We start from the raw sequence: 19,372 nt of genomic DNA on the forward strand, positions 1-19,372 counted from the left end.
CTTTGGTATAATCAGAGCCCGTTCTCTGGTATGATTATCCAACTGTACGTGCGTATCATCTGAACTATATCCCACTACGCCACACATGAGCGCGTAGCTGAGACGGTTGAGTAAATCTGTGAATATGCTTTGTATGCGTCGCTTGCAAACAAAAGTGCATGTACTGTACAGCAGTAGATTTAGCCATTCAGCTTTGCTGTCTTCACAAATAATTAACCCATGCTACGAAATGGAAGACCAAACAACTCATGTCCGGGAGCAGCACAAATTTGATGTTGGAAATCTTCAGCAATACCTGGCTCTCAAGAACATAGTCCCAAACAATGGCACCCTGACTGTCAGACAATACAGGTAGCAAACCTAAATTTTTCCAAACAAAATGCTCCATTAATTGGCATATTAGCTCTATCGATAGGCTAATTAACTGGTTATGTGCGTCTTTGTAGCGCTGGTCAATCCAATCCTACCTTCCTCATCTATACACCTTCTGAAAGTTATGTGCTCAGAAAGAAACCACCAGGTATGCTTCTGCCAGGAGCTCACAAGGTAAGGTACTTCTAGTAACTTTATGACACAGAAGTGTTGTTGTTTAGTGTTGTACTACTGTTCTCCAGCAGAGGGAGACATTGGTGTGGGCAACTGGGGACAAGAGGAAACAGTTCCCTACTAGAAAATCATACCTTGTGGGCAATCATTTTTCTTGGAGGGCTACATGAGAACCCCATATTGTTGCCAGGGGCCAAACCGAATCCTATAGGACTCTATTGTAAAATTGATACATTTTGAATAATGACCTGGGTATGGGTTTGTCACTAGTATGTGTAAGATTATGGGACTATTATTTTGGTAATAGGTGCTTTTCTTTTTTATATTTTGACTGTAATTTATTATGAAATGCTGATTAGATTATTGGACAAGGTACAAGTATAACAAAAACACAACTACAACAATACACCCATCAAGTCCAAATTAATTCAGAAACTCTCACTCTTAACATTTCCATTGTACAATCATCATCTTCATTTTCAAATTGGCAATTGGTTCATTACCAAATTTTTGTCAATATAAAAAAATATTCCACACTTCATATTTTCTTGTGCTAAGGAGACTACCAGCATGCCTGCTTTGACCATGTGTTCAGGTTGACAGAGAATATCGGGTGCAGAAAGCCCTGTTCTCTGCTGGGTTTAGGGTACCCCAGCCCCTGCTACACTGCACCGACGCTGGGGTGATTGGGACCGAGTTCTACCTTATGGAGCATGTAAAGGTAGGTCAGCCATTTTGACCACCTTTGACAAACGAAGGAACATTCCATCCGTAGGGGATGAGACGCCCGTCCTCATGGCGTTCCCAAGCTCCAATGCCCCTTAATGTTTGGAAGCGATGATAATGATGTAAGGGAGTCAGATGGCTGAGCGGTGAGGGAGTCGGGCTAGTAATCAGAAGGTTGCCGGATCGATTCCCCGCCCTGCCAAATGACGATGTGTCTTTGAGCAAGGCACTTCACCCTACTTGCCTCAGGGGGAATGTCCCTGTACTTACTTTATGTCGCTCTCGATAAGAGTGTCTGCTAAGCGACTAAATGTAAATGAGTATGTAGAACTCCTGCCACGAAGGCACAAAAGGCCTCCGTGCTACTTTGTGTCTGTTCTCTCATGCTCCAGGGGCGTCTGTTCCGGGACCTTCGCTTGCCCGGAGTCAGTGCAGCAGAGCGGGCAGCCCTGTACGTGGCCGCCGTGGAGGCGTTGGCGAGCCTCCACTCCATAGACCCAGCCTCTCTGGGTCTGGAGGACTATGGCAAAGGGCCTGGCTACTGCAAGAGACAGGTAAGAGGAGGCCACGACCTCATCCTCTAAATTCCAACCAACTGGAGCAGGTTCATTTGGAGTATTTAGTGGGTACATCCTTACCCAAAGCAGTTTTTTAAATACAATTGTATTCATGAGGTGGATGCTTTGATTTCAAAGAGACATAGAAATAGTGCATGTTGACTGTACCGCAGAAGAGAGGATCTGAAATGCATAGTTCTACAGAATTCCGGTGGTCAGAGTCGAGGAACATCTGTATTTACTAGCCAAATCGCACCAGTAGCCACTCTCTGCTACCAGGCACGGTGAACACACAATGCACGAGAGTAAGGATGCTTTGATTCCGTGCGTTAATAAGGACAGGAATACTATTGAACTGATTGATGGATGAGGATATGTTTCAGTGTGTTTTCCTTCGTGTAGGTGACTACCTGGACAAAGCAGTACAAAGCAGCCGCCCACAAGGAAATTCCAGCCATGGATGCGCTTTCCGATTGGCTGATGAGCAACCTGCCATCCAATGACAACGAGGCTTCTCTGGTCCACGGAGATTTTCGAGTGGACAACCTCATCTTCCATCCCACAGAGGTAACTCTATGTGCCAGACCAAACAGACTATATAATAATAATAATACAAAATATATATTAATAATAATTATTGTAATAAAGCACAAAAATACAAATGTGTTGTCTGTCTGTCCCTGTAGGCACGTGTGATAGCTGTTTTGGACTGGGAGCTGTCCACCACAGGCCAGCCCCTGAGTGACCTGGCGTACTTCCTCATGCCTCACTACTGGCCCAGCAGCCTCCACCTCCTCAGCACCATGGGCAGCCTCCGTGGGGTGGAAGGTACGACCTTTGACCCCCCGCCGACTGTCGAGGAAAATAGATGCGTGGATTTGAAGTACAGTACAGAGTGACATCCACTCTGGTGGATAGGTTGAGCATCTGAAATAGTGGAATATCTGCTTGTTTGTTTGTTTTTTTGTGGGGGGGGGGGGGTTGGTTTGGAGGTTCTATTTCAATCTGGTTTTACAACCCTGAGCTGAATGCTAACTTTAACGTGTCTGCTAACACGTGTCTGTCTCCGAAGGTGTCCCCACTCCTAAGGACCTGATCTCCATCTACTGTCGCTGCCGGGGGATCCCAGCCTCTCTGCCTCAGCTCAACTTCTACCTGGCTCTGTCCATCTTCAAGGTGGCAGGGATCGCTCAGGCAAGTCCAGCTGCAACTTCTGTCTTCCTATTTCACTCGCTCACACACACACATACACTCAAGTTCAAGTCTAGGTGCTTTCACACCCCCTAAAAAGATGGGACTCGGTCCGGTTCCAAGTGAACCATGGTTCGGTTCGCTTTAGGTCTGAACCTAATTGGACTTAATATTGACCTATTCCAGGAAGCAAACCAAAATGTAGTGCATTGTGGGTTGAAAAAGGAATTTACCCTTGGCGGAGACGGCCGTGCCACTCATTAGCAGCGAAATGAGTAGAGGGAAAACGTGGGGGAATGATGAAATGAAGGAACGGCAAATATGGGCTGATGATCATATTGCAGAGATACTTGTGGAGACACATTAGAGTAGCAAGGTTTTTTTTTTTTTTTTTGTGATATACTGAAATAAAGCGTCATTATTGCACAGTGGACCAATGTTGGTTGAAAGTTAAAAACTTGTACAGCTAAAAGTGCGTGATGTTCCATGGAAAAGTGGTAGCTTGTCAGACGAAAACATATTCCTATGTTTTGATAACCTGGATATAATCCTGAGTAAAAGACCAACGAGCAACCCAAAAAACGAGGTCATGTAACACCAAAGTATAACAAGTATTGCGATCGCAATACGCTGCTGTTGCTCCATTGTTGTTCGTGACAAGGAAGTGATTTTCCCTCACACATTTTCTGTCCAATAGATCAACAACCTGTATGATGTTTTTTTTTTTCAAACGTTGGTTCGCTTAAAACGGGACCGTGTGAACACTAACCGGACCTAATAAAAAATGCAACAAAGTAGCAACTCATCCACTGATTCGGACCAAGCAAACGGACTAATAGGTGTGAAAGCACCCTTATTGTCAGGTGCACAGAACAACACAAGGTCAGACTGGGCTCTGAAATTCTTAGGGACAAGACCGCGCAAAGCAACTTGGCATAACATGACATATAAGTACTCAGAACATAGATTACACTTATAAGTTAAATTATTATGTCGTAAACCTCCTTAATATACAAAATAACACATACAGGATAAGGAGGTGTAATCTCTCTCTCTCCTACTCTTCCCTCCACCAGGGGGTCTATGCGCGCCACCTTTTGGGTAACGCTAGTGCAACCAATGCTGCCCAGTTTGGCCACAGTGTGGAGCCCCTGGCCAAGGTTGGCTTGCAGATTGCAACAAGGTCTGGCCTTTTAGTACAGTATTGACTATGACATTCATGAAATGTTTGTTTTGTTGGCTGAGCGGTTAGGGAGTCGGGCTGTTCATCAGAAAGTTGCCGGTTTGATTTCCGGCTGTGCCAAATGACGTTGTGTCCCTGTAATTACTGTGAGATGAGAGATGAGATAAGATGACTAAATGACTAAATGCAATGTCAATGTAAAGGGAATTTTGCCAGGTCTGAATACACCTTTCAAAGCAACTGAGAAATGTATCATTGTTAAGCTAAAGTGGCGGGAGCCCCGGCAAAAGAGGGAGGGGAAGACGATGAACCGGCAGAGAAGGAAAAGCAATAGATGAAAATATGTGCGCGTGTTTGTAGTCCATCCAGGTCCCCGCCTGCTGACTCCATGCTGTTTCTCCAGACAGCCAAAGGCCAGGCTGTTCTCCAGCAGGTCAAAGACTTCATGAGACAACACGTTCTTCCTGCCCAGGAGGTTTGTGGTGACCACAGACTGCATTGCACTCGCTGACTATATGACCATAACCTCTGAGTCATACCTTCCTGGTAATAAAAAGAGAAACAAAACATAAATATCAGAGCGACGCACTTGTACACAAAGTAAGCTGGAAGAGGTGAACTCTTTCTTCCTGGTTTCCCTTCACAGGAAGTGATGGCGTTCTATTCTAAGCACGCCAATTCGCCACAGAGATGGCACACGCCCCAGGTGATAGAGGATCTGAAGGTGAGGTTCATAAGGGGTTGTCATGCCATGTGAGCATTGGCTGTGATCAATCATCTATAAATACAGTTAACCACTAACACCAATATTAATTGGACTTTGCTTAAGTTTAGGTGAAGCATTGTCTGGCTTCAGCGTGTCGTAAATGAGAATAGGTTTAATCTGTGTTGGATCTTATGTTGTTTATGATTTGCTTCAGGGCATTAGAAAAGGTGCTTAGCTGTGGGGGTGGTGATTGTGTACTTCCACAGAAAAGCCAAACTGGGCACAAGATCAATTTTCATTTTCAATTTTTTCAACATCAGTTTGAAACAATCTCAACTGTAAGCGTCATCCTTTTTTGAGCATGTAACATTTGAGCAAGATGTTCGATGTCAAGGTATTTCCGTGAATCGTTTTGTCTGCGCGCGGTCGAGGTTCCCCTAAGTTGAAAGGTCAAATGGAGGCTGCTTTCCCCCCTCCCCAGGGCAAGGCCAGGGAGGCGGGCCTGTGGAACCTCTTCCTGCCATCCGCCTGTGGCCTCACCCAGCTGGATTATGCCCACATCGCCGAGGAAACGGGCCGCTGCCTCTACGCCCCGGAGGTCTTTAACTGCCAGGCGCCTGGTGAGACTCGGGGACTCACGGCAAGATGGCCCCACGAGGACGGGTTTAACTGGCTCTCATGCCGACTTTTTGACCACCGTTTTGTGACACATCAACAAATACACAAACAAACACAAAGTTATGTCTCTCAACGAGAGGCTCTTGTGACTGATCTGAACTGAAATCTCGACAAGTTAATCCGCACTTCGAATGTACCGGCGAAAACCAGGTTTGCTGAACTGACCCACCGCTACACGGAAACTGTGTCTGGTGTGTGTGTGTGTGTGTCTGATGTTGTGTTGTCCCCTCTAGACACAGGGAACATGGAGGTGCTCCACATGTACGGCACCGAGGAGCAGAAGGAAGCCTGGCTGAGGCCCCTGCTGCAGGGGGAGATCCGCTCCTGCTTCTGCATGACCGGTAGGTAGGGCTGTCGGTACCTCAGACTGCAGTCGCCTCAGTCTTCTGCCGTCTACTTCTCCAGTCACGCCCGTCTGCAGTAAATGCTTCTCCAGTCACGCCAGTCTGCAGTAAATATTTCTTTTGTCACCTTAGTCTGGAATCACTCAATTTCGCAGCCCATAGTGTTTTCCCCCCTACTAAATGTACATCATATATGAAGTGTATATTGTGAACTTCACTTCGGATAAGACCACATAACAATAGCCGTATTTTGCGTGAAAACACAGCATATCTGACCTTTCCATCGTACATGAATTCTCTCCACCTTCAGATGAGGCTATTGGAAAGAAAGTGTAGGCTGTTACACATTTGTCTCTGTAGGCATATGTATGTTTCCAGTAGAGGTTACTCTGGACACTGGAAACAGAGCCAGTTAGCACTGAGTCACAATGACTAATAGTTCCCTGTTTGGTCCCTGTGGAGTGGTCGTAGCACTGCAAAGTCTTCAGCGAGTGGGTGTTCCAAGTTCTCCATGTTTCCGGAACATGGTGATGAGGGTTTAGTTACTCTTTGGAGGGCATCTGTTGTTTTGCTGGCTTGGGTGAGATTTATAGACCTTGTGCTAGAACTGGGACATATCTCCACAGCTATTCATTTGTAAACATGGCTGGGAATTCACACTGTGAGTCCCTATCATTACAGTCCTGTCAGTGGGTGTGGTAAAGGGTATAATTAAGGGCAAATAGAGCCTTACTCTGTCCTGTGCACGTTTGTCTCGGTACATAAACTGCATGAAATTAGGGCCGTAGGTTCTCGAAAAATAGGTTCTCGAGTTCGGAGGTGTGTGTCTGTCTGTGGTGATCCACGTCTTGTTTCCTCTTGCTTCCCAGAGCCAGACGTCGCCTCCAGCGATGCCACCAACATGGCGTGCACCCTCCACAGAGACGGCGACCACTTCGTCGTCCGAGGCAGGAAGTGGTGGAGCAGCGGTACGTCCAGTCTTCCCCAACCATGACTCGTGTTTAATGGCCCCGTGATTTATATGACCCATTAAGGAGCTACAAAGGACAGGGTCCCTACCCCCTTAGTCCAAACCGACTGTTAGCGTGCTCCAAAGAGTCGCTAATGAAAAAGCATCTAAACTGTATATAGTTGTACCTTGTTAAAAAAAATATCCCGGCAAACCCCTCAGACTAAACTCTGACTAGCATGACGTTACGGCAGAGCGCTTGAGACCTCTTGAACATCACAGAGCCCCTACTGGGCATGTGAACGTTAATGGAGTCAAACAGAGAAGGCAACACACGGCATCCAGGGAGCACACATGACAAATGAGTCACAGTGAGAGTCATACGTGAATAAACCTTTGAACCATAACATTAAACACAGGACACAACGTTTCCGCTCATCAAGGAATAGTTCTATCTACAAAATCAGTATTTGATTGTTTTTGGAAGTGTTTAAAGAACCTTTTGCTGTTATTCAGTCAGCACTTAATTTTCTTACTTAATTGTGTACATTGTTTTATAATATTTACTATTTAGTTTAAGGATTCCAGTGACCCATACATGATTTGTAGGTTAATTACTTGACTTTAATTTCGATGTAGATTCATTTTATCACAATGATGTAATGTAAAATAATATGAAGTTAACCCCTAAAATACAAGCCAAACACAAATTGGAATTTATATTAGACTAGTACTTAGACTCGTACTCCGCTTAATTTCAAGGTTTCGTTGTTAACCGCAGCCCCCCCGTCCTTTCACGCATGCACACACACCACCAGTTTTTAATCAGTTTTTCCTTGTCCCTCCCTTTTGTACTTTTTAAATAGTGCGTTGATATAGGATTACTTAGTGACACGATGTGCATTCCATTGCACGACAAACATCTTGTGTGAACCTCGTTCATATGTTCACAACAGCTACTCTTGCCAGAAATGAGAGCGACTTGCCAAGTGCTGCGACAGTTTGAAACTCATAACTGGTTTTTGTTTGACTGACATATTAGGCAAAGTTTCCCGTGAATTGCCATGTTTCCTCTACACTAATCCAGTCTACAAGTTTGACAACTTCCCATTGGTAAAAGCAACCCAAGTCAACACTGTAGTTTGCACAAGAAGCGGAAATTAGACTTTGTAGTGGTCTTTACAAGAAACATTCCTGTACATATTCCTCAACGGTGATGGCAGGGTCATGAGGACCAGCAGAGATGGCAGTTCCGACTCCCAGCCACAGTTCTTATGTGGATTGTATGACTGTTGTTGTTCTTTTGGCTGTTTACTATAACAAGAAAAAAAGATTTGTAGAAATCATGAAAGTGGGCCCTTACCGTACGTGCTCCGTTGTTACCATGACGACTGTATAGGGGTGTGTTTGTGCTGATTTGTTCCAAGGTTGTCAAGGTGGGGCACTTTCAGTATTTGTTGGTTAACAAAGCAGTGATGGGTGGAGGGGAATCGTATTTTTTGTGACTATAGCATGAGTCATCCAGCCCTTGGACTAATGCACAAACTAAATGTATTCCCTAGCACACAGTTATTGCCACTGCTACAGCTCTTAGGGCTAGGCCTTGTTTATGAAACAGAGTTAGGGCTGTGGTCGATATTTGAATGTTCTTTCTTTTGAGACTTGTCCCAAACTTTCACTTGCCATATAAAACCAATGCATTTTATTTTATAAATAAACTTCACTAAAATCGTTCGGGAAAAGTTAGATTTTCCAGCTACGGCAGCTAGCTCCGTTACAGTTGTGGAAGAAATTTAAATTTCCTGTGTGCTTACATTATTCACTAATCAAGAGAACTAGTCATTGGATACTAGTTAGTATGTTCTCATGTAAGCTTGCTGTTAATAAGAGTAGATTGTGTCTACGTGTCAGGGTTAATAGATGTTTGAGATCAGGAGAAAGTACTGGCTAAATGGTCCTTGTCGTGACTACAAGGAGAGCTCCAACTATGAACTCTGTAGTTTGAGTGGTCATGTGTTGGGAGCTGTGAATCTCTTTCTCTGAGACTGTTGTAACGTCATTACTGCCTGACTGTCACTATCTATGTTTACATTCTTGTGCCCTATAAAAGATGGTCCTCCGGCCTTCAGAGCAGAGAGAGACTTGATTGAGACCTAAGCCTGATGTTGTGTTGTCATTTATTGTCCGAGGTCTGGTTTTCTCTCCCAATCTGCAGATTGATAAATACTTATTAAAATCCAGAACTCAACTGAACTTAGTCACTCCGTTTATGAAGAGACGGACAAAACACTTTCTTCATCACAGTAGTGGTGAAGGAGTTGGCTAAGGCGAACGCTTGCGATTGGTTATGGCAAATCAGAGTGGCTCTGGGCGGATCCAATAGTTTTACACTTCAACAGAGGACCCGCCTTCAAGGAAGTCAACGCTTGTCAATGGAGAGATCCCAGACCCTCTGTACAAATGAAATGTACGAGGGTCTGGTTAGGACCAGGCTAGTTAAATACACCTTTTCCATTATTTGTTGTTTGGTGATATTTGGTTTTGTAGCTGTGGAGCCTTGAGTCTTGTTTCTGGTACGTTGTCATAACACTCTGCTGGGGTGTTGTGCTTATTTACTCCAATGACTCCCAGACCCACACCTTTTATTTTTTCTTCTCAATTGTAATTCTGGCGTCACACACACACACACATACAGGCGTACACATGTTCACCATTATGGACCCTACGCTTATGGGCGGTTGACTTGGGGTAGGTAGACCATGTCTGAGGTCTGTGAACCGTTTTCCTTCACTTCATTTGAATCTGGGGAATCTCTGCTGGAATTGGGTTGAAAATACACAAATTGAGAAGACGGATCTTGTGATTTGTTCTAATGTATAATGGATTTAGGGAATATAGCTAATTGGGCACAGCAACGCTGTTGGAAGTTAATCTCTAATCTAGATTTAATTTAGTGTTCCCTTCAGGTAGGTTGTGGCTGGTACTCTAATTCCCGCACACCTCTTTCCAAGTCATAGGACATGGAATGTCAATGGAATTGAATGAGATTTGGCTTTCTATAGGGCGCTGACTCATCCAAGAGAGAATTCTGTTTACGTACCAACCAAATATTATTATTATTAATGTAAAACCTGAAGCAGACTGGAATGAACTTGTTCTCTCACAAACAAGATAAGGAAATGTTGAAGTTGTGGTGGCTGGTTGCCCTGGTCACAGAAGGTAGAACCTACAATCATCGTAAACTGTGAAGGTATTCCCATTTGCGAGCGATTAGTGGTTGACTTGATGGGTACATCTTTTTAAGTAATTCCTGTGGTATCCAAAGGTTTTGTTGAAGCGCTACAGAACCGTCACAAACAGACCACATGGCTCTTTTGTGTACGCTCCAGGGAGGGTTTTGTTATTCATTCAGGGCATAAAACAAACCTTGTTTTATTTTCATCCCAACATAAAAAGGAGTTTTGATCCGGCTTGAGTTTGACGTGATATGACGGCCCCGATTTTGAACACAGACAGAACGATACTTCATCCTTTTGATGCCGATAGAGAGCATATGTAGAGCTGCACCACAAAACCGGTTCACCGCTCCATAGGGGTCCGAATTGCATTAAATATAGCATACCCCCCTGTTATTTAAGTGGAGAAAATAGAAGCGAGATGGAAGGAGTTGGACTCTCCTAAAAGAAGCCTGGTGGTGTACCATCTCCCTGTGTGATCGCTTGGTGGAGCTCCTCTCCTATTCACCCTTTGTATTGCGGATTTTTCCGGATTGCTCCGGGCAACCATGCTGAGCAATCAAACAGTCCATCCCTAAACCACAGAATACATTCAAGTCAGATGCTTTCTGATCGGAAGGGCTTTAGTATAGAACTGTCTTGTCTGTTTGCATAGTCCTCAAGAAGAGTGATAGAGTTTTAGTTCTGTCTAGTTTAGTAAAGATTAAGATGAGTAAAGAAGTAAAGTGTACTGCTGTAAAATACCTCTGCTTTTAATTAAAAAAAAGTAGTGATTTATTTGTGTGTATATACCTCTTTATACACCAAGGCAGTTGCAATATAATATTTGTGAAAAAACAAGTTATATTAATCATCATTGATCTGTAAAATACCATAATGTGTACATTTTAGCTTTTCTCCAAAGCATCCAAGGTGTCGTAGAATGGCGATACATCGAGCTTTCAGTACAGGAAAGTTCTTACGAGAAATGTCTCATGCAGGATAGTCCCCTCGCTTCTCCACGGGAAAACGGACGACGAGTCAAGTTCTGCGCCTCAGATGGTGAAAGTGCTCGTGTCCTCGTCCTCCGACACCGAGCGAGAGCTGGCGCGGGCGCTCAGCGCCATCTCCACCGCCGGCTCCTCGTTCCCGCGGCGACCGCCGCGCCTCCCGAAGCGCTCGCCGAAGCGCTTGGCGACCCGCAGCACGTGCCCGCGGAAGGAGGAGCCCACGAAGGCGTAGAGGACGGGGTTGACGCAGCAGTGGCTCAGCGCCAGGCTCTCGGTCACCTGGGCGGCGCGGTCCAGGCCCTTGCTGACGCCGCAGTCGGTGACCAGCGCGTAGATGACGTCCATGGCCCGGCACAGCTTGACCACGTTGTAGGGCAGCTGGGTGGCCAGGAACACGGCCACCACGGCCAGCAGCACGCGCAGGGCTCGCCAGCGCCTCCCCTCCCTCACCCCGGCCGCCCCCACCAGCGCCCGCGCCACCCGCCAGTAGCACACGGCCATGACCAGGAAGGGCAGCAGGAAGCTGAGGCCCACCTCCGCAATCTCCAGGGCAGCCTTGGCCGGCCGAGCCAGGCCGGGGGGGTAAACGGCCGTGCAGGCGGGCCTGGCGTGGCCGCGCTTCACCGTGGAGAACACGGCGTCGGGCAGGGCCAGGAGCGAGGCGGCGGCCCACACGGCCACGCACGCCAGCAGCCGCCGCCGTCTCCTGGCCGCGGGGCTCGCCCCCGAGTGGCCCGGGGCGGCGCCGCACCCTCCCAGCGCCCGGTAGCGGTCGACGCTGACGCAGGCCAGCAGCAGCATCCCGCAGCTGAAGTTGGCGGCGTACAGGAAGGAGGCGAGCTTGCAGGCGGCCGCGCCCAGGCGCCAGCCGTGCACGGCGTCCGCCGCCCAGAAGGGCAGCGTGAGCAGGAGGAGCAGGTCGGCCACGGCCAGGTTGAGGATGCACACGTCGGTGAGCGTGCGCAGGCGCCGCGGCGATGCGTACACGGCCACCACCAGGGCGTTCCCCGCCACGCCCACCACCAGCACCAGGGAGTAGACCGCGGGCAGGAAGACGCGGGCGAAGGAGCGCACCTCCTCCTTGTCGCAGAGGGTGTGGTAGTCGCTGTAGTCGGGGTGGCTCCCGTTGGAGCTGGAGTTGTCGTAGTCCCAGTCGTCGTAGTCGTAGTCCTCTGCTCCGTCCGCCATGATGCTCTTTTGTTCTCTAAACAGAAAGAAGTTGTCTCTGTTTAGCAAACGTTTTTTCACCTCAAACTCAACCACTGTCAACCACTTGAAGGAAGAAAAAAAAATAAGAACGTGACAAGAACACGCTGCCATATTTCACGAGGGCCAGAAATAGAGAAATACGGACTCTTTGTCTGATCGATGCGAATAGGTGGAACTTCAAAGATGCTGGTTCATCTGTGTCTTGTAACGCCAGTGTAACCAATTACTGCATGACCGTGGGACTTGTCAACAGGTCTGTTCCCAGTATCCCTTCATGGTCATTCTGAACCTGAGGGCAATTTTTTTTTTCTTTCTTTTTTTTCTCTATCTCTCTTGGCTTAGGGCTGACTGTGTGTGTGTGTGTGGGCAGGCGTGTGCACTGTGTGTGTGTACGCTTAATGTGGTGAAAAACCATCAGCTCCCCTTGTTCAGGAATGTTTTTCACAGACAACCTGTTAGTTGGAATTGGGTGCACAACCGTGCATCCAAATCAGCCCTAAGCCCTGGATTTAAGTTTTCAAACACACAACACCGAGTCATCCAAGTACAAATAAAAACATTGCTGTCCGTGACTGAGAAAGGAATTTGCCTGCCATCCAGAAGCAAAGCAAACAGTTGATAAGATTCATGTTCTTGGATTTTCTGATTCCTGTTTGTCAAGCAGTCTGTGCGTGCCTGAGACCTGACTGCGTGAAGTATCTGTGTTCTGATCAGACCAGACGTAGTGCGCGAGTGATCTGCAGGGAGATGACTGCAAACGTGTGTGTGTGTGCGCACGTTATCACAGACTGTAGTGTTAACATTTTCTCCCCAGACAGCACTGCCCCAACCCTGACACAGCACTGCCCCAACCCTGACACAGCACTGCCCCAACCCCGACACAGCACTGCCCCAACCTCGACACAGCAATGCCCCAACCCCGACACAGCACTGCCCCAACCCTGACACAGCACTGCCCCAACCCTGACACAGCACTGCCCCAACCCCGACACAGCACTGCCCCAACTCCGACACAGCACTGCCCCAACCCCGACACAGCACTGCCCCAACCCTGACACAGCACTGCCCCAACCCTGACACAGCACTGCCCCAACCCTGACACAGCACTGCCCCAACCCTGACACAGCACTGCCCCAACCCCGACACAGCACTGCCCCAACCCCGACACAGCACTGCCCCAACCCTGACACAGCAATGCCCCAACCCTGACACAGCACTGCCCCAACCCTGACACAGCACTGCCCCAACCCCGACACAGCACTGCCCCAACCCTGACACAGCACTGCCCCAACTCTGACACACATGTGTTTGTACCCTTCCACCACGGTACAGGCGCACTGTTATTCCGACAGAATCCCCCGAGGATGCTTGTTTGGGGAGAGGCGAGTGGTAGGGCTTCAGTTTGACCTGACAGTCAGTCTTCAGGAGAGCCTCCCATGGGATTTCTCCGAAAACGTATAGAACCCGGAGCCCGTAATCAATGAGCTGGTGTTAGGCTTTAAAGTGACGGCTTCAGTTGATTCAAACCAACAGATGGATTTGATTCGGCTAATGTGAACTTGCAGATGCTTTTGTGGGGACATCTCTTCTATTTGAAGTTGGGAACATTGGAATGTTTTCCAGGTTTATTATGTCATTCTTCAGGAGGGAGTGGATGTCAGTGTCGAGCCAGATGCCTCAAATATTTCAAATATTCCTGGAGCGTCACAGCTGTTTTTTCTATCTGTGAGCGCAAGTGGGAGTATTGGAAATGTTTTCACATTTGCTCCTCTTAAATTATATTAAGTTTAAGCTTGAAGGAAATTAACCCTTACCCTTACCCAATTACATTTCTAATACAGTAAGTTGAAATATGATATTGTTATTTCATAAATAGATGTCAGAACCCTATGACCAAACCAGAATAATCCAGTAAAAGCTGTAAAGATTCTAGTGCAGGACTTTGAACTGTAAAAGTAGTAAACCGTCATAGTGATTAAAATGTGACGACTTATTATCTTTTTTAATGATCACAAAAACATACATGTCCAACCTGACTCATTGCTTACACCTACTTTTGAAATCGACACGAAAATATTCACAATGTCTTCAATATACAGGACGTAAAGTATGTACCAGTACGGCGATGAGCAGGAAGTGTGTCTTACCCTTGGTCTCTGTGCGTGGAGGGCTGTGGAGGGCTGTGGAGGGCTGTGGAGGGCTGTGGAGGGCTGTGACGGCAGTGTCAGTCCAGCTGACTCCTAGCTCCAGCGCTGTGCTGTGTTTGTGCTGTGCTGACTCCCTGCTCCTCAGCACATCGCTCCACCTCCACACGCTCAGTCGCCAGGTTTGGAAACTCTCTCTCTCTGCCACATTGCAGAAACACACACACACACACACACAAGCTGAGGGAGGTGCATGTGAGCTCCAACATCAATGACTGGATTGAAAGGCAAATTTACTATTTGCTTTTTGGAGACAAATAGTGTAGAATGACAGGGAATGTAAGGGAGGGAGAGAGAGAGAAGACCGTGCAGGAAATTGCCTGGGTTGGAACCGAACCGGGGGCCCTGTGCTAAGTGGGTTGCGTTCTTAGCCGGTTAGCCCCAGGGGCCCCCAACTACTTAAACATTTTTATTATCTTGCATTATACTTTCTCTACTTATAAAACATGGATAAAATAACATGTGTTTTGGCCCAGCTTCCACAACCAGCGGTGGTTGCAAACCACGAGGTTGCTGCAAATCTGACCTAATCCAAGTTTCCTACCAATTAACAAGCTCTCTAAAACAGAACAGTGCTCAAGTGAAACCGAATGTCACATGTGTTCTGTTCTGATCCAAAACATAAATGCCCACATTTCCTATTTCCCTTGAGGGTAAATGACAGGTTTCCACCAGATCTTTCTTAATCATAAAGGAAGCCTCTGGCTCTGTTTGTTCCTTACAGTTGTACAGCAGATGCCTTTAGACCCAGGACACACCACGGAACATACCGGTACTTTACGTTGGTTCACCTGGTAGACATGTGAGGGCTTGCCCGGCACATGCCAGCGCTAATGCCCTCTGCCCTTTTGTTGTTTCTTCTATCAGCATTAGCGTTTCTAGACTCTTATGTAAGGTCTGAGAGAGACAGGCCGCCAGGTGCAAACAAACTTCTCCAGACACGACTTACTCCAGGGGACTAGGGGGGATGTGCAATTATGAAACGTTTATTTCCTTCTTGCAAGAAACTTACAAGTTTTGGATTTTTTCAGAGTTTTTCAAAGTTTAGTAAAAAAATTGTTTTTCAAAGTTTAGTATCTGTACAAAAAACATATTTTTGCTTTTTCATTTGCTTTTGCGCGCATGTTTTGCACACCAACACGTTCGTTTTCAGTGTTGCGTGTGTGCTCGCACGTCCACTCAAAAATAGTTTTGATCCGTATCGATGCATTTTTTTCCCCGTTCCATGTCAATTTGGTTCCGTTGTCTGCATCACACTCGCCTTACTGTTGGGACCGTCTGGTGTCCATGTGTGTGGGACTGTGTTAGGCCCCAGGGATTGGTCAACAGAGCAGAACCGTAAACAGGAAGGCCCTGCAGTGACCCAACCCCAGTGTGGGCTCCCCTGGGTTCCAGGGACTCTTCGCATCGCTCGTTCCAGCCTCATTCCTGGGGCTCCTCTGGAAGGGAACATAATAAAGGCCAATCAAAGCTAATACTTTCCAGTGGCAGCCAAACGACGTTTCATTAATCATCCATTTCGGATATTGTTCTTCAGAATGGTCTCCGTGATGAGACATGGGGTTTTTGGTAACCGCAGTTTAAATGAGGACCCCAAATTGAGATTTGCATGGGCTAATTGTCCTCGGGATTCTGTTACATTGCCGCCCTCTAGTGGTTTCTGTTATCAAGAGGTCAGCTGTGGGCTTCTCACTAGTTTGTTTCCCCGGGACCACAGCAGTGGTATTTGAAGATGGTTGTCCTTACATATCTCTGCTAGGCCGGTACATGAAGGTCAATGAGGTCCCCAAAACATTGTTTCCATCTCCGCAGGTGCTGGGAACCCCAACTGCAAAGTGGCTATTGTGATGTGCAGGAGCAAGACTCTGGATGCTAACAACAGGTTGGTAACACAAACAGCGTTGCTTGAAACAAATCATTTTCTCACTTCATCCCTGCGTTTCGGCTCCAAAGTACACACCACAAATAAACCGTCTCCACCCTTGTAACTGTTAAGATGAGTCATCAACATATGACATTTGAGGGCTAAGCCACGGCTTGTTTGCGGTAAGCTTTACCTGCAGCCAGCCCATAACGAGGGATTTAACAGAAACATTAATCGCACAGTACCACACCCTTGACTCACGTATTTATAGACATTTAAAAGATGCCATTCCAAGATTACATCACATTTTAGTCATTTAGCAGATACTCTTATCCAGAGCAACTTACAGGAGGTACAGGGACATAACCCCAAGGCAAGTGGGGTGAAGTGCCTATTGCCCAAGGACACAGTAACTTTGCGCAGCCTGGAATCGAACCAGCAACCTTCTGATTACTAGCCCGATTCCCTAACCACTCAGCCAACCCCCCCGATAATACATAGACTTGATTTCAGATTCTCTAGAAATGTTGACCATTTGATGTTTGGGCTTCCGGTACAAAATGTCATGTAAAAAATGATGACAGAAACAGTGATACGTTCTTCAGACACGCTGACCACAGCATGATACTGGTCCCTCTCAACACTCCTGGAGTAAACCTGATCAGACCACTCACTGTATTCGGACAGGATGGTGAGATGACCTTCATATCCTTGACATGACCTACAGTTAACAAGCGCTACGAAGCTCATTGGATGTCTTTATGATGTACATGAACACATTGGAATCCACTGCTGTTCCATTTGTTTCCGCCCAGATGCTATCCACGGAGGACATTTTGAGATACACTTTGACGATGTCCGTGTACCATCCTCCAACGTCATCCTGGGTAAGTTAATGACCCTTTGGGGCATGTTTACATTATTCATGACATGAATAGCGGGCACCACGCTCCCTCGTGATCTCATGTCTATCTCTAGACCCCCCCCCCCCCCCCCCAGTTGGTAATGGTATTGTACATGCGTGCGTCCCTGCCCGTCCAGGGGAAGGGAGGGGTTTTGAGATCGCCCAGGGTCGTCTGGGCCCGGGCAGGCTGCACCACTGCATGAGGGCGGTGGGGCTGGCGGAGAGGGCCTTGGAGCTGCTGTGTCAGAGAGCTGCCAACAGGAGCACCTTCGGAAAGAAGCTCCACCAACACGTGAGTGCCTGCCGTCGCGGCGACGCACGCTTCAGGTGAACTCGTCCGACCGACGCGTTTGTTTTCGCGTGGCTGCGGGCGTGTTCATCGGATCCACGTTTCATTTTCGAATGGATCGTAAGACCTTCCTGATAAGATTTTTTTTTATTTTTTATCAACGTGTATTTACTTTTGTACCCTTTCCCAAAACGTGTGTGCCTTTGTCCTCGTGGCTCCAGGAGGTGGTGGCCCACTGGATAGCAGAGTGTCGTCTGTCCATAGAGCAGACCCGTCTGCTGACGCTCAGTGCTGCTCACGCCCTGGACACTCTGGGGAGCAGGGCTGCCAGGAAACAGGTCACACACACTCTCTCTACACACACACACACACACACACACACACAAGTCATCCCGAGGAAACATTAGGAACATGGTTTTGGAGGAATTTCCGATGACGTTGATTATGGTTTCAGAGTCAAGTCCCGTCGAAAAGAACTGATGCCGTTGCCCAGCCCACCCTGGCCGCCATGCTAACTTGGTTTCTCCCGCAGATCGCCATGATTAAGGTGGCTGCGGCCAGGATGGCCTGCGAGGTGACGGACTGCGCCATCCAGGTTCACGGGGGCGCGGGCGTGTCGGATGACTTTCCTCTCGCCCAAATGTGAGTCCATGCGTCATGGCGCAACATTTGGTTCAGTGTTCTTCTTGAAGCATAAAGCAAGCCTTCCAAATCCGACCCAGGGGCCATGACATCAAACCTTGGGGGGGGTCAGTCAAAACATTTGCCGAGGTTGTCGCCCTCCGCAGGTACGCGTACGCCCGGACCCTGCGCATCGCAGACGGGCCCGACGAGGTGCACCTGTCCTCCATCGCCCGCCTGGAACTGAGAGACCAGCTGAAGGCGGCCCAGGCCAAGCTATGAGCCTGATGAATATCAGGGTTAGCCCAATTCGTTTTTTTTCCTGATTAGCACAAATAATGCTTTGACATAACTATTCTATCCAAAGTTTTTGGGTGACTCGAGGATTATTCGATCACTTTTCCTTGCGTCTGAATTTTTTGGGTCCAACAATGCAAACCAAATAGTGGCATGGGCCTAACCCATCCTAGCTGGAGAAAGGGGTTACAAATTGTCATAAGAGTTACAGTCTTGTCTTATGAATTTCAGTGCCCAGTCTGACCTTGTGTTGTTCTGTGTACCTGACAAATTAAAGACATGAACTCACGGTGCATCAGCGCACAGGTGAACACAAGGCTGCAAGCGTGTACAAATACAAAAGGTGTCTGGTATTTCTGCTCTTTGCAGAATGTTTGTTGTTTCACTACACTCTACAAGTTGTCAGCCCTTTCTCTAGCAGATTGACATCTCTGCCAACCCCTAATACCTATTCTTATTACTCACAGGATCATATCAGACGCGGAGAGAAATTACTCACAGGATCAGGGCAGACGTGGAGAAAAATGAAGCCAAAGCGGTACTTCAATAAATGGATACTGATACTACGGTCTCAAATGATGATTGTAACAGTGACAAAAGGGGCAGCCCCTACCTGATATCAATGTGGTTTAATACCCAATTGCTGTGATTTGCTAGGTTGTGTACACTACACCCACTGATCTGAACAGGTTAATGATCTCCTTTTGAGTAGTGGAATTTTTTTGTTTGTTTGAAATTGTAATGTTGAAATACAGATTGCACTAATTTCTAAGAAATGTTGTACTGTAATGTCAGTGCATGTATACAAATTGTCTGTTGCCTAACAGTAATAAACCATTGTCCAATATACCTTGTATGTAAGTGATAGCATTATGTCTT

General features: G+C 47.1%; 2 protein-coding genes across 4 annotated transcripts; one reads left to right on the top strand and one right to left on the bottom strand.

The window, feature by feature from the left end:
* The first annotated feature begins 13 nt into the window (after positions 1–13).
* acad11 (acyl-CoA dehydrogenase family, member 11) lies at positions 14–19,340 on the top strand. Of its 2 annotated transcripts, XM_084703648.1 has the most exons (21): positions 14–351; positions 447–546; positions 1,142–1,267; positions 1,665–1,826; positions 2,232–2,396; positions 2,516–2,657; positions 2,902–3,023; positions 4,097–4,203; positions 4,564–4,678; positions 4,850–4,927; positions 5,391–5,529; positions 5,821–5,928; positions 6,801–6,899; positions 16,331–16,400; positions 16,988–17,073; positions 17,198–17,269; positions 17,424–17,578; positions 17,797–17,913; positions 18,108–18,217; positions 18,364–18,495; positions 18,961–19,340. In XM_084703648.1, the coding sequence occupies exons 1-20, from the start codon at positions 125–127 to the stop codon at positions 18,476–18,478; spliced, it is 2,415 nt and encodes an 804-aa protein (XP_084559774.1). In that variant the 5' UTR covers positions 14–124; the 3' UTR covers positions 18,479–18,495; positions 18,961–19,340. The 2 variants fall into 2 exon arrangements, with proteins under 2 accessions (XP_084559774.1, XP_084559777.1); XM_084703651.1 differs by lacking the exons at positions 16,331–16,400; positions 16,988–17,073.
* ackr4b (atypical chemokine receptor 4b) lies at positions 10,855–17,193 on the bottom strand. Of its 2 annotated transcripts, none has more exons than XM_084703653.1 (3): positions 17,057–17,193; positions 14,462–14,659; positions 10,855–12,309 (listed from the first exon to the last, which is right to left on the bottom strand). In XM_084703653.1, exon 3 carries the CDS (start codon positions 12,291–12,293, stop codon positions 11,151–11,153), a length of 1,143 nt encoding a protein of 380 aa, XP_084559779.1. In that variant the 5' UTR covers positions 12,294–12,309; positions 14,462–14,659; positions 17,057–17,193; the 3' UTR covers positions 10,855–11,150. The 2 variants fall into 2 exon arrangements, with proteins under 2 accessions (XP_084559779.1, XP_084559780.1); XM_084703654.1 differs by lacking the exon at positions 17,057–17,193 and adding an exon at positions 15,289–15,743.
* Positions 19,341–19,372: the final 32 nt, after the last annotated feature.

This window comes from Hypomesus nipponensis, chromosome 8 (genome assembly GCF_054491055.1).
Source record: "Hypomesus nipponensis isolate SF chromosome 8, ASM5449105v1, whole genome shotgun sequence".
NCBI lineage: Eukaryota > Metazoa > Chordata > Actinopteri > Osmeriformes > Osmeridae > Hypomesus > Hypomesus nipponensis.

What these genes read in the sequence shown, in the direction of transcription:
- acad11 (XM_084703648.1), top strand. Translation starts at nt 125, where the DNA reads ATGCTTTGTATGCGTCGCTTGCAAACAAAAGTGCATGTACTGTACAGC. An exon ending in CTGACTGTCAGACAATACAG is followed by an intron (nt 352 to 446) that starts GTAGCAAACCTA and finishes GCGTCTTTGTAG; the next exon opens with CGCTGGTCAATCCAATCCTA. An exon ending in GCAGGGCTGCCAGGAAACAG is followed by an intron (nt 17,914 to 18,107) that starts GTCACACACACT and finishes TTTCTCCCGCAG; the next exon opens with ATCGCCATGATTAAGGTGGC.
- ackr4b (XM_084703653.1), bottom strand. Translation starts at nt 12,293, where the DNA reads ATGGCGGACGGAGCAGAGGACTACGACTACGACGACTGGGACTACGAC.